Source organism: Mobula hypostoma, chromosome 8 (genome assembly GCF_963921235.1).
Source record: "Mobula hypostoma chromosome 8, sMobHyp1.1, whole genome shotgun sequence".
NCBI classification, from domain to species: domain Eukaryota; kingdom Metazoa; phylum Chordata; class Chondrichthyes; order Myliobatiformes; family Myliobatidae; genus Mobula; species Mobula hypostoma.
In genome coordinates, this window is record NC_086104.1 from 158,542,006 (window position 1) to 158,556,745 (window position 14,740).

The 14,740-nt window shown below is 48.7% G+C and overlaps 1 protein-coding gene across 1 annotated transcript in view; it reads left to right on the forward strand.

Moving 5' to 3' along the window:
- Window positions 1-3,122: 3,122 nt before the first annotated feature.
- Window positions 3,123-14,740, forward strand: part of LOC134351231 (calcium-activated potassium channel subunit alpha-1-like) — a 111,956-nt gene continuing 100,338 nt past the window's right edge. Inside the window, exons 1-6 of the mRNA XM_063057336.1 lie at window positions 3,123-3,383; window positions 4,168-4,416; window positions 8,160-8,374; window positions 11,995-12,085; window positions 13,371-13,482; window positions 13,836-13,911. Coding sequence (XP_062913406.1) covers window positions 3,123-3,383; window positions 4,168-4,416; window positions 8,160-8,374; window positions 11,995-12,085; window positions 13,371-13,482; window positions 13,836-13,911 — 1,004 coding nt within the window. The remainder of the gene's footprint in view (window positions 3,384-4,167; window positions 4,417-8,159; window positions 8,375-11,994; window positions 12,086-13,370; window positions 13,483-13,835; window positions 13,912-14,740) is intronic.

The window sequence follows — 14,740 nt, forward strand, 5'->3', positions numbered from 1 at the left end:
TGCAAACAATAAAGCATTCATAATGAAATTGAGTCCATTGACCCGGGGCCTAGAGCAGTCGGAAGGGGCCCGTAGTCTCAGTCCATCACACAGAGGCAGATCACCGCGAAGCTCACAAACACTGAGCCCAGAGCTGCCGGCACAGTTTCAGCACGGAGCCCGGCACGGTCTCAGCCTCACCACGGAGGACATTGGAGTAAAACATCGCGGAGCAGAACTGGCCCCAACCCTTGCCTCCAGTCCCAACACCCTTCCTTTTCAGTTCATCCGGCCGGCGTTTAAATTGTCCACGCACCAGGTTGTCCCCCTCATTAGTACCTGGGCCATGTTGCTTTGATACCCTCTGGGCCTAGGCCCCGTGTTCTGGCCTGTGCTCGACCTTTCTAAATAGGCTTGGTGCCTACATTGATCCAACCTCGCTCCTGGTTTAGGTGGACAAACAGTGAAACAAAATCTGCTCCAACTTTTCTCTGCTTCGCTCTCTCCATCTCTAACTTCATCCCATACCTGCACACCTCGACACTCGGATCAGCCTCCCCTTCTTCGTTGTTTGCGGTGATCGTTTACCACAATTTTCTACATAACAAGTGTTATTAATAGAGTATTTAGTCATATTTCTTGCTTTGAAAAACTGTCAGTAAGCTGTTGCCCAATGTCAGTTGCGCCATCTTAAACCAGAAGTTCATTGTCCATTCAGAAATCGGATGGCAGAGGGGAAGAAGCTGTTCCTGAATCATTGAGAGTGTGCCTTCAGGCTTCTGTACCTCCTCCTTGATGGCAGCAATGAGAAGAGGGTATGTCCTAGGTGATGAGGGTCCTTAGTGATGGATGCCAACTTTTGAGTTATCGCCTTTCGAAGATGTTGCTGATTTATCTCACTTTGTCTCCGCTCCCATATGCTCCTCCAGCACCACATCGCCCACTTAGGTCTCCCACCTCCACCTGGTTTCACCTGCTTACAACCCACACCTATCACCCACTGACACCTCCCATCTTCTATCCCATCTACCTGAAACGCTGTTCATATTGTAAATACGTGCCAGTATTTATTTAAGCAAATTTTATTCCATAACCATCCTTTAACCTCGAAGATAATTAATATTTTTATTTATATATAATTCTTTATTCTTTACGTACGGGACCTTTCTTTTTTGTATGTTAAATTTAAAATGGCTTCTTTGTTATGTTATACTGGGGAATGCTTCTTTGTTATGTTAAATGCTGAGAAAGTCTCCAGCTAGACATTTGCTTGGGTTAATACAGATAGCAGGGTGCTATTAGCCAATGGGTGTTCAAATATCGTTTTTTTCACATGATAATGCTGTATCATATAACTGGGGACGGGGTTTTTGGGGGGAGTCGGAGGAGAGACGGGGAGGACGGCAGACGTGTGAAAGGCTCCGGTCGATCACTCCGGGTGGTCGTCAGGAATTGATTGAGCTCCAACGGTTGCGCACGAAGAACTTGGACTTTGATAGGTCTGGCGCCTCTTTTATTCCATTACTTCCTTTTCTGTATGGAATTTATATTAATTTCATAGACTTAGTGATATCTGTAAAGTGTACTTGGTAAAACGTACTGGGTGTGCTGGCTGATGATTGATGTTTGGGATTGATTCAGGCGGCAGCCGACTCCGTGGGAAGCGTTGAGGCAGGTGCTGGGTGGGATTTCCCCTAGACATATACGAGCCAATATAACTGAAAGTTACTTTTATAATTGTTGAAAGATGTTGTTGTTGGTGTTGCATGTCGCTCCCTGACCAGCCCACCACAGGAAATTAATTCGTAATGCATGTAAATGTACACGGTGGATAAAGTTGATTCTTGATCCTCAGGTGAAGACAGGAGAAACTGGATTCTGGAGCAACAAACAAGCTTAGTGATTGAAATAGATGTTAGTCTTGAGTTTCTGGGGATTTATCAGCTTTCCGTCTCAGTAATTCCCTTACTACATTCTTTCTCATGGATGTTAATTACTTTAGCTCTTCAGTCTGAAGCTGTCTATCTCCATTGTTTCCTTTCTGGTTTTTTCGTATATTCATTCCTGCAAAGACAGACAGACTCTGGCCATTGAGCGTGCAGTAGCTCAGTGAAAGTTCTGAAGGAGATCAACGCTAACATGAAGAAAAGGCAAACTGTTCGAGTTACTTACAAGGTCTTCCCCCTTTCATTACAGCCCTGACGGAGGCTCAGCCCAAAGTAGCAGCTGCTTATTCATCTCCATAGATGCTGCCTGACCTGCTGAGTTCCTCCAGCATTTTCTGTGTGTTCGTTTGGATTTCAAGATTCAAATTTCGTGTATTATCAAAGAACGTATAAATTATGCAACCTTGAGATTTGTTTGCTCACGGGTACCCATAAAACAAGAAACCCGAAAGAACCCGATTAAAGAAAATTAAAGTCAACACTCGATGCACAAGAGAAAGAAAAAGATACAAATCATGCAGACATTTGAAGTGAACAGTTGAAGGATTTCAGCATCTGCAGACTTTCTTATCTTTACAATCTTTATTTATTTAATGTTTAAGGGGAATCTGAGGGGGATCTTCTTCACTCAGAGGGTGGTGAGAGTGTGGAACGAGCAGGGGGCAGTGGTGGATGTGGGTTACTTTCTGGGTGAGGTCACTGAGACCGAAGTGTGATTCTCTATGGAAGGTTGTGCGTGCAATGATAGACCTGCAGTGTGGGGAGGTGGGTGGGTGGGGATCAATTCTCTGGTTTGATGGGGGACACAGTGAGCCGTGATCCTATGTCGACGCAGTGACCCAGGGAGGAAGGAAGTGACATCGGTGGATTGGAGAGTGACACACAATGGTGGGTGGGCTTAGATCAGTGGACAAGGGTGGGTGGGTGGGTTTACATCACTCTATCGGAGAGTGACACACAATGGTGGGTGAGGTAATAGTGGACAAAGGTGGTTGGGTTTACAACACTCTATTGGAGGGTGACACACAAGGGTGTGTGGGGTAATATCAGTGGACAAGGGTGACCCATTATGGTGGGTGGGCTTACAACACTGTCTCGGAGGGTGACACACAAGGGTGGGTGAGCTTACATCAGTGGACTGGAGAGTGACAGCCAGCGAGACCAGCATTGATACCAGGACTGAGAAGAGCGCGTAAAATGGGGAATTCATTCTTTGCTGCACTCAAGCTGAGGTTTGATGAGCGCGTGACAGAATCCGCCACAAAGCAGAATCTAGACTCTGAAGAGATCGTGAAGCCTAGTGTTAGCTGTCGGATCATAAGTCAGGACATGTGGTGGGGAGCAATCGGGTCCTCCTTCACGGTGTTTGTCGGAGGTCTATTGCTTATAGTGCTGTATAGAGGCATTAGGATCTGCTACACTGAACTGCACAGAATCGCCTACGGTGAACAAGCCAGGGTGAGTGGCCGATGATTTGCAGAGTGCTGGAATCTGATAACAAGGCCACCCTGGCCTTTTACCTCTTCACCTCACCTCCCCCTGGTGCCCCTCCTCCTTCCCTTTCTCCCATTGTCCTCTCCTAGCAGATTTCCTTCTTCAGCCCTTTATCTTCTCCATCTACCATCTCCCAGTATCATTCTTCACCCCTCCCCCACACACCTGGCTTCACCTGTCACCTTCGAGCTTGTACTTCTTTCCCTCCCTCCCCACTTTCTTACTCTGGCACCTTCCCCCTCCCCTTCCTGTCCTGATGAAGTGCCTCAGTCCAAAACATCAGATGGTTCAAGTTAATATCAGAGAATGTATGCAGTATACAGTCTGAAATTCTTACTCTTCCCAGACATCCGTGAAACAGGAAACCCCAAAGAATGGATGATGGTGATATCAGAACCCCAAATTCACCCCTCCCCCCTACACGCAAGCAACAGCAGAAACATCAACCCTCCCCCTCCCTCGAACACACCGGCAGAAGCACCACCCCCCCACCATAAAAGCAATAGAAAAAGCCCCCAAAGGGACCTCAATCTAGAGTCCATCAAACATTACAGTCCATATGCCAGCACTTTGGTATCTCAGACAGGCTCTCGCTCTCCTGTAGCAATGAGGGTGGAGAGCAGCACCCCGCTGTTCCCATGTTACAATCTTCTGCGCCATTTCTCCAAGCACCCCCCAATTTGGGGATCGACAGTCTCTCTCCCTCCCGCCATCGAGAGAAGTATTGCTTGAGTGCTGGGGCCTTCAGTGCACGCCGCCCGCGGTCTCGATGCTTCGATCTCCAAGACGCTTCCGTCGGCGAAGTCGGCAAGGAATCGGGTCATCCCCCCCGAAGGTGCAGATCTTCCAGGCCGTTCCTGGAGACATAGAAATGCCAAACCACACGGCCGGTGCGAAAACCCACCTCTCGCGGGGAACTGTAGTTTGTACTGCAGATCACGGGCTTCAACAGAACCCCAGCCACCTCGTAAAGAAAACAAAGACTGAGAAAGGAAGAGTAAGCTGTTTAATGGGTCACGTAGAAGAAGTTGCCTGGGTCTACAAAACCCCTGCTGCCATTTTTCCTAGCTTCTCTCACTCTGCCGACTGTTTATTCCCCTCCATAGACACTATCTGGCCTGCGGAATTTCTCCAGCATTTTGTGTGTGTTGCTCTGGATTTCCAACATCTGCAGAATCTCGTGTTCATGATCTACTCCCCCTGTGGAGCTGCGTGGCTGTGTTACGCCAAGGGACGCAGGGAGAAGAGTGAGATTTTACGTTAGCACTGCACTCTTGTCTGCCAGTGCAGCAGCTCTTTTAAGATTAGGATTAGTCCTGTTTGTCCACGTACATCGAAACATACAGCGGAATGCGTCGTTTGTGATGACACCCATCACAGTCCGAGGATGTGCTGGGGGCGGCCGGCAAGTGTCGCCATGCTTCCAACACCAACGTAGCAAGCCCGCAATTACTAACTCTAATCTGTATGTCTTTGGACTGTGGGAGGAGACCAGAGCACCCGGAGGAAACCCACACAGTCACGGGGAGAACGTACAGACTCCTCTCAGACAACGGTGGGAATTGAACCTGGGTCACTGGGGCTGTAATAACCTTACGCTAACCACTACACTGGATAATTAAAAGATACCTCGATTGCACTTAGACCATCATGGATGAAGTTTTACCTCCTCGCCTGGATCCACCCGTCACCTCCCAGCTGTAGCTTCACCTCTTCTCCTACCCTCTGGCTTTCTGGCAATTACCCCTCTATCCTTCAGCCCAAATGAAGGGTCTTCATCCAAAATGTCAACTGTCCATCTGCACAGATGCTGACTGACCTGATGACAAACCAAAGAGGGTAAGAGCAGAAGGCAAGCGGATGTTCAGTCCGTCTGCCTGTGTTTGACCGGTCTCTCTCTCAATGCTGTCGGAGGATGGTGCCGGAGTTCAAGGCCGTGGGAAAGGTTTAATCGCTGTGGCTTGTGGATTGGACTCTATAGTTCAGGATATGATGTATTTCTGGTTTCTGTTTGCTCTGTTTTTGTTGCTATTTTGTGTGATTTTTGATGGGGGTGGCCTGCAGGTATCAAACGACACAGCGCTAGATTGAACTGAAGTGAGCTGTGCTGAACATTCCTGGACTGTTCAGATGACTTTGTAGTTTGACGTGTTTTTTCACTCGTTTTCGCTGTTTGCATGATCTGTTCTATTTTTTTGCACATTGGCGATTTGAATGGGTTCCATGATTTTCCTTGTTTTATAGTTGTCTGTGAGAGACAAATCTCAGGGTTGTATACTGCATACTTAACTTGGTCATAAATGTACTTTGAATCTTTTGAGTTCCTCCTGCATCTTGCTTGTAACTTCACATCCCACTGGGTCTAACTTCTCCCTTTCTGTCCTTGCTGAACATTGGAAGCCGAGTAAGGAGCATGTGAGATCCCGTGGGTCTGTCGTCACTGGAAACCACAGGATCAGCCATCCCGTCCTGGAAGACCAAGAGGAGTCACGAACATCAGAGGTAGAGTTGGAGAGAAGCAAGTTCCTCGTCCGCTATGTGAGGACTTCTGCTTCCATATAAAGTGAAACACTCAGCGGGTCAGGCGGCAGCTGTGGAGAGAGAATCAGTCAATGTTTCAGGTCAATAATCTTTCATCAGAACAAGAAGAGAGAGAGAGATGGTGGTGCAGCGGGAACAGGAGTGATAAACGTATAGCAGGAGGAGACGGAAGGAGCAGGTGAAGAAAATTAGAAAGAGAGAGAGAGAAATCAAAAAGCAAGAAATACTCAGCAGGTCAGGCAGCATCTTTAGAGAAAGAGAAAAAGGGTCAATGTTTCATGATGAAAAGTGAGAAAACAAGTTCATTATGGAAAGGACAGACTGATGGGTGAGAGAGAGAGAGAGAGAGAAGTAATTTATTATCAAGGTACATATATGGTACCATATACAACCGTGGGATTCATTTTCTTGTGGGCACTCACAGGAAAAGAAATACAGTTGAATTTGTGGGAAACAAAGGCTGAAAAATAGAGAAAATGAGAGACAGAGGAAGAGAAGTGATATAGACATAGATGGAGAGAAATAGACAGAGACAACCATAGATACAGAGATATAGATTGAAAGAGTCAGAGAGATATACATAGAGTTACAGAGAGAGATATAGATCAAGAGAGATATAGTTAGAGAGAGATAGAGGGAGAGAGATATAGATAGAGGGAGATAAAGATAGAGATAGAGAGAGGGAGAGAGATATATAGAGAGAGATAGATATAGATAGATGGAAGGAAGGTACTTTGGACGTATGGGAGGTGATGGGAAGGAAGTGAGGGCCGAGAGAAAGGGAACAGTGGAAGAGGAGGACAATGGAAGAGACCTGAGATGTGAAAGTTGAGGAACTTTACACCCTGCACTCAGCTTCCCATCAGCTATTCTACTCTGTAATTGTCAGGGAAGATGAAAGGAAATGAATTATTTTGTATATTGCTCTAGTTACCCCTTGGATAGCAAGGCAGCTTATCGGTGCTCAGCAAGACGCCACTCTCACAAGTCTGTCTCAGTGTGCTGGGGCAATATCTCCCTCTGTCCCCCAGTCTTGGATGGAGCAGTGTATCCTCACCTCGGCTGTGAGCAGCTAGGTAAAATTATGATACAATGCAGGAATGTTGCTCTCAAAACGCCTCTGAACCATTTCAGTTGCAACTTGCAAAATTACTGTATGAAAATAAGAAAATCAAGAGTCAAGAATTAGCCAATCAGATGACAGAGAGTTAGTTAATTCAGAATTTGGATGTCACAAGACCAGTGTGGTATGACCAATGTAGGGAAAGCAGGGCCGGGGCATAGATGAAGAAATCGAGTTGAAGTTCTAGTTTAATTTTCATTCACCCACACACATGAATACAGCCAAATGAAACAGGGTTCCTCTGGGGCAAAGTGCAAAGCACACCAGCAATAGTCACACCTTCCAACAGGATCACAACCTTGTCGTAGGGTTTGGAGGCTTGTGTGGCTCAATGACCCGGAGAGCGATGCTGGCTGGAGTCAGGCTTTACGCTTTGGCTCTTGGTAGGGTCACCCATGCCAAACAGGTCAAAGGGTAGAGGCCAGATTAAGAGTGGTCCACCGGTCCTCCAGGTTCAGGGGTTCAGCTCAGGGCTAACAACCCTGACAGGTAAAACAAAACTCTTACAGAAACAGCAATGAGGAATCCTTCTGCATCTGAGTGCGACGGTATTCCTGAGTCTCCACCCGGACTTGTGTGATTGACAGTGAAAGCTGAGAGGAGGTGACTGACATGATGAAGGAAGCCCTGAACACTGTCAGAGAGGGAGGGCCTTCATTGCTGCCCTAAATGCCAGTGGTGTTACAGGCAGTAAGTTAGAAACAGTCACACAGGACACAACACATGTAATTATGATAGCAGATAAACACAGAGTTATAAAAAAATGATATAGCCCAAGTTCCTGAGTGTCACGGTTTGTAGATTGATGTTGTCCTGGAGCCATGTCTCTGCAAGAACAGGCTGCAGCAGTTCCTCATTTCACACAGTGTAGCTGCAGATGAATGCAATCTAGCTTGTCTTCCCCCGAGTGAGCACTGGAGGGCAGCACAGAGCAGGGTGGGACTCTGGGACTCTCAACACTAGGCTGATACCACTCAGTGGAGGTGACCAGAGGTTCCCAGGCCACCAGGAAGCCTCCCGTCTCCCTGGCTCACTACCAGGATGCCCACCATTATTTGGCCTGGGCTGTCGTCCAGGCTCACTTCGCTGCACTGTCTGATGCTAAATCTGTTTCAGGCGATCACTCATCTGAACTCCACGAGAACACCAAAGTTACGGCACGCTGGCCTGATGATGGAGATCCAGGAATGGGCTCAGCGCATGATATCGGCTCAGTCTTGGGTTGGCCGAGGCCTTGTGAGTACACGAGGGTCCACATTCGGAACAAGGGCATTGGAGCTGGTGTACTGAGGTACAAGTGAGAAGCTTGTCTTGCTCACTGTCCATATCGATCAAATTGCCGTGGCGGTGTAGCGGTGAGCGTGACACTGTTACAGTTCTGGGCATCTGAGTTCAAAGTTCAATACCGGTCCCGGCATCCTCTGTAAGGAGTCTGTACGTCTTCCCGTAGAATGTGTGTGTTTCCTCCACGTTCTCCAGTTTCCTCCCACAATCCAAAGGCGTACAGGTAGGCGAATCGGTCGTTGTAAATTGTCCCGTGATTAGGTTCGGGTTTAATCGGGGTAGGTGAATCGGTCATTGTAAACTGTCCCGTGATTAGGTTCGGGTTTAATCGGGGTAGGTGAATCGGTCGTTGTAAACTGTCCCGTGATTAGGTTCGGGTTTAATCGGGGTTGTTGGGTGGTGCAGCCCGAAGGCTGGAAGGACCAATTCCAAGCTGCATCTCTGAATGAAGTAAAAGTCATTACACAGTGCACCGAGATAGAACAAGGTCAAACGATAACAGGATGCAGAATAAAGTGTAACAGCTACAGAGAAAGTGCAGTGCAGGTAAACGATAAGCTGCAAGACCATAACGAGGTAGAATGTGAGATCGCGAGTCTGTTTTATTGTAGTATGGAAGTGTTCAATAGTCTCTAACAGTGGAGCAGAAGGTGTCCCTGAGTTTGGTGGTACGAGCTTGCAGACTTCTGTATCTTCTGCCTGATGGGAGAGGGGAGAAGGGAACAAGTCTGGGGTTGATATGAGGCACTGAAAAGTGTAGGTAGAGTCCATGGAGGGGAGGCTGGTTTCTATAACGTACTGAGCTGTGTCCACAGCGCTCTGCAGTTCCTTGGACAGTGCAGTTGCTGTACCAAGCCAGTGGGAGCGTGTGGGGTCCACGTCCAGGAGGAAGCAGATGAGCGATTGGTCACCTGCTGACCCTCCAGTGGATGGCTGAAGGCCATAAACCCCCAGGTCAATGGATGACCGCCAGTCACTGAGATACTTCATCCTGCTGGGGGTGAGGGGAGGGTCAAAGACTCACTGGCACCCTGACAGCGTGGCAGTTAACACAACGCAATTACAGCTCAGAGTTCAATCCGGCGGCGTCTGTAAGGATTCTCTGTACGTTCTGCGCGTGCAATACGTGGAACTTCCCTGGGGGCTTCGGTTTCCTCCCATAGTCCAAAGATGTACCAGACAGGTTAATTGGTCTTTGTAAAGTGTCCTGTGATTGGATTAGGGTTAAATTGGGGCAATAGCGGTTGCTGGGGTAATGCGGCTCGAAGGGCCGATAAAGCCTTTTCCACTGTGTTTCTAAACAAAATAAATAGATAAAATTATGATCTTTAATAAAGACCCAAGTACTTTATTCTGAAACAGTATGAAATTCTATCAAGTTATGATCACTCGTTCCCAGAGAATCATTGGCTTTATGTGAACGCGCAGTCCCTGATCTGATACAGTCGACATCTGATTGTCCGTGAACAAATGTGATAGAAATGCAAATTCACTTCCGTTTGGCCGGTCCAGACATTTTGGCGATGATGTGGAGGGAGTATAAAATGAGCTTGTGGATTACGGGCTGGGAATTCGGGACAGCTGGAACAGGGTTTGGGAGTGTTAGGAGTTTGTGAAGGAGGGACCTGGTGAACATTATGAGGAGGACTGGGGGGTGGGGGGCGTGCGGAGTTGTCAGTGAGTGAGTAGACCAGAGGGAGGGGGAATTAGCAGTGAGCGAGTAGGAGTTGGCGGTAAGTGAGTAGATGGGGGGGAGTTGGCAGAGAGTGAGTAGGGGAATGAAGGGAGGGGGATGTGGAGAGGCTTGGGTCTGAACTGGTCACTAATCCGTGCACACACGTTGACTGCAGCATCTCTCTGGCAGGTGACGATGGTTTTCCTCCTCAGCTTTGGCTCGCTCTTCATCCACTTTGTGATTTCCTTCCAGTGAGTTCTGCAGCCGGTCGGGGTGAGAGGGGCCGAGGGAGCTGATGTTGGGGAGGGTAGGCATGCAAATACCTACACAGGGGCAAACACACACTACTCACACACACGCACACACACAGGCATAGTTATACACATAAATAAAGGCATCCGTTAGTCTTGCGAGACCATGGATCATGCCTGGAAAGTCTTCACTCTCCGGGGCAAGGTTGTATGGAAGACCAGCAGTTGCCCATGCTGCAAGTCTCCCCTCTCCACGACACCGATGTTGTCCAAGGGAAGGGCATTAGGACCCATACAGCTTGGCACCAGTGTCGTCGCAGAGAAATGTGTGGTTAAGTGCCTTGCTCAAGGACACAACACGCTGCCTCGGCTGGGGCTCGAACTCACGACCTTCAGGTCACTAGTCCAATGCCTTAACCACTTGGCCACGTGCCCACACTTATACACATACACAGACACACAAACACATACACATATGGACATACATATATACAGACAGACAGACAGACACACACACTCACACTTTCACACACACAAACACACTCACAAACATACACACACACTGACATACACTAACACACACACACAGGCACACTTACATACACACACAGACCACTTACACATACTCACATAGACACAAGCACCCACTCACACACAGACACACATACAGAGACACACTCACAGGCACACATACACAAAACACACACTCACACACACACACTGCTCAGAGGCACACACACATTCACCTGCTCAGACACACTTACACATACACAGACACATATAGTCACTCACATACACAATCACTCACCCTCACACACAAACACACACACAGCCACACTGACACATACACAGACACTCACAGATACAGGCATAGGCACACATAGACACAGCCACACAGACATACACACACTCACACACACAGGCATATTTACACACAGACAGACACACATGCACACACACACTCACGCACACAAACACACACCACTCAGACACACATGTACACACACACATAGAGACACTTACACATGCACATACTTACACATAAACACACAGACACAGACACGCACATACACACACAGATACACACACACACACACACACACACACACACACACACACACACACAGGCATACATACACTCTCACACATGAACTCACGTACACAGACACACACACATAAATTCACACAGAAAGACACACACACTCTCTCTCTCACACACACACACACAGACACCCACACAGATACACACACAGACACACTTAAACACATAGACACAGACAGATACAGGCACACACACACACATACCACTCACAGACACAGACACACACACAGATACACACGCAGACACACTTAAACACATAGACACAGACAGATACAGGCACACACACACACATACCACTCACAGACACACACATGTACACATGCATGCACAGACACATACACTCACTCTCACCCACAGTTCACAGCAGATTCGGGGGTGCAGAGAGTTCGAACCTGCTGACCCACAGTTATCCACTGGGTGGAGAAGATGAACACTGAGGGGCAGCTCACACAGCAATTGTGTGTGTGTGTGTGTGTGTGTGTGTGTGTGTGTGTCTGTGAGGGATTGTGTGTGAGGGTGTGAGTGATTGTGTGTGAGTGTGTGTCCACAGTACGTCTGACCCCGTGCTAGATGAGACATTGATCTGCTCTCCCCAGTAGGTCCATTGAAGACACTTGGGTAGTCCTGAGGACACTGGAGGTGGTCGACCTGGGATTTAATTCTTTCTTTCTCTTCTACTTTGGCCTACGTGTAAGTTCTTGTTTCTGCCTTGGGAACTAATAGAGAAACAGACTGATTACCTTCCCCACGGTGTGGGGACAATCTAACCAAATCTCAACCAGAATCAGCTTTATTGTCACTGGCATACAGTATATGTTGTGAATGTGACGTTCTGCATAGCAGAGCAGTGTAATACAGACAATAAATTACAAACAGAAATATCTAAAACAAAAACGTGCAGAAAGAGAACAAACAGTGAGGTAGTGTTCATGGGTTGGTTCATTGTCTGTTCAGAAATCTAATAGTGGAGGGGAAGAAGCTGTTGCTAAAACATCGAGTGTGTGTCTTTAGGCTCCTGTACCTCCTCCCTGATGGCAGCAATGAGAACTTCCTTTGTGGTGGGTGTCCCGAATGATGGATGTCAGCTTCCCAAGACACTGCTTTTTGAAGATTTTGTCAGTGTTGGGGAGGCTCGGGGCTGGCTGAGTTACAACTTTCTGCAGAATTTTCCAGTCCTGTGCAGTAGCCTCCCTGCCCACCATACCTGACGAGAATGCAGCCGGTTAGGATGCTCTCCACGGTACATCGGTGGAAATTTGCCAGTGTCTTTGGTGACATTCTGAATCTCCTCAAACTCCTGATGAAGAATAGCTTCTTTGGAGTTGCGTGAATTTGCTGGGTCTTGGAATAATCTTCAGAGATGTTGGTGCCCAGGAACCTAAAACTGTTCACCCTTTCCCCTGCTGACCCCTCCGCAAGGGCTGGTGTGTATTCTAGATAACCCAGAGCAGCCTCCCCTGTGGGTTCTGATCCTGCACCTCTAGCAGATTCCTCGTCCAACCTCTCTGACACCACACTGTTCCCTCCCCCCGCCGAGTCACACTCATCAGAAAATATCCCACCCACAGGTCTGTGGTACCTTGTGGTATCCACTCCCTCCTCAGCAACCTGTTGCAGGGCCTTTTGGTGCTACCTAACCGGGCCAGTCTGTGACACCATCAGAACCCCTATCCCCCCCGCCCCACACGCACTGCTGCAGGGCAGAGCAAGGACTGTGAGGGTGGGGTGGGGAGAGCAGAGGGGTTGGGGGATAACGAGGGATGGGTAAGGGCTGGTGCAGAGGGTGTGCTGAGTGTACCGGGGTAGGACAAGGGAGGGTGATGAGGGGGAGTGATGGAAGTGGGCAAGATGGGGTTGGGGGTGATGGTTGATGAAGGGTGGGTATCTTCCTGTCTGGACCATGCTCCCCTGGGTGAGCCTCTGGCAGGTGCACCCCGGGGCCCTGAGTCACCCTTGCCCCTCTTGTTGCTGACAGTTCATCGCCGCCGACGACAAGTTCTGGTTCTGGGTAGAGCTGAACTCCATTGTGGATTTTTTCACCATCCCCCCAGTCATCATCTCTCTCTACTTCAAGCGTGACTGTATCGGTAAGTGGTGCTGACAGAACCGGCCCTTGCCCTGACGCCCGGACCTTTTCAACCTGATCCGGCACTTAAATTATCCAAACTTTGGGCCATTCCTCACTCTTGCGCCTCTCTGGGGCCTGGGGCCTGTCATCACGATTCGGCAAATATCTGACCTTTCCAATTCAGCCGGGCACTTCAATCGATCCTCACTCTTGCCTCCGTCCGCGTCCGCTACGCCTCGCCTCCGGCTCCCCCTCCTCCTCCTGCCTAGCCGCGCCACTGCACACCCCTCCATCGTCGGTGGCGATCGTTGCTAGCAGAGTGTTACTGGTAAGGTGTTCAGCAGTTTCCTTTGACTTGCTCTGCCCCGACAGGTCTGAGGTTCATGAGGACACTCCGTCTACTGCAGCTGCCTGAAATCCTGCAATACCTACGGATCCTCAGGAAGCAGTAAGTTGTGTGTCAGCTCCTGGGCCGCGTAGTGGTGGGGAGAGGGTGTAGAGAGTGCCAGGAGAATGCACATTGTGTGAGGTCTTCACTTTGCCCTCTCATAATCAGAGTCAGCATTATTCCCTTCGCCAAACTGTACAATGTGTATTGCAGCAGAAAAATTGCTCTAAATTACACAAACAGTGAAAAAAGGTTTAACAAGGTAGTGTCAGTCCTGCTGAAGGGTTTCAGCCCAAAATGTCAACTGTACTTTTTCCCTTAGATGCTGCCTGGCCTGCTGAGTTCCTCCAGCACTTTGTGTGTGTTGCTGGGATTTCCAGCATCTGCAGATTTTCTCCTGTTAGTGTTCATAGGCTCATGGACCATTCAGAAATCTGCTGGCAGAAGGGATGAATCTGTTCCTAAAACATTGAGTGTGGGTCTTCAGGCTCTTGTACCTCCCCTGATGGTCGCGGTGAGGGTCCTGAGTGAGTGATGCCGCCTTCATGGGGCATTGCCTTTTGAAGATATCCTCGATGGTGGGGAGTCCAGTGCCTGTGATGGAGCTGGCTGAGATTACAGCCCTCTGCAGCCTCTTGAGATCCTGCGCAGTGGTCCCTCCACACCAGGCAGTGATACAACCAGTCAGAATGCTCTTCGCCGTACCTCTATAGGAATTTGGTGAAGTTCCAAACCTCCCTCAAACCCCCCAGTACCACCCACCCCCAGTACAGTTCTGGCACGACCAGCCTGTATAATCAAAGATCAGCTTTAGGAAATTCATTTGTCACACGTACATCGAAACAACAGTCACCGAGGATGTGCCAGGGGCAGCCCGCAAGCGTTGCCT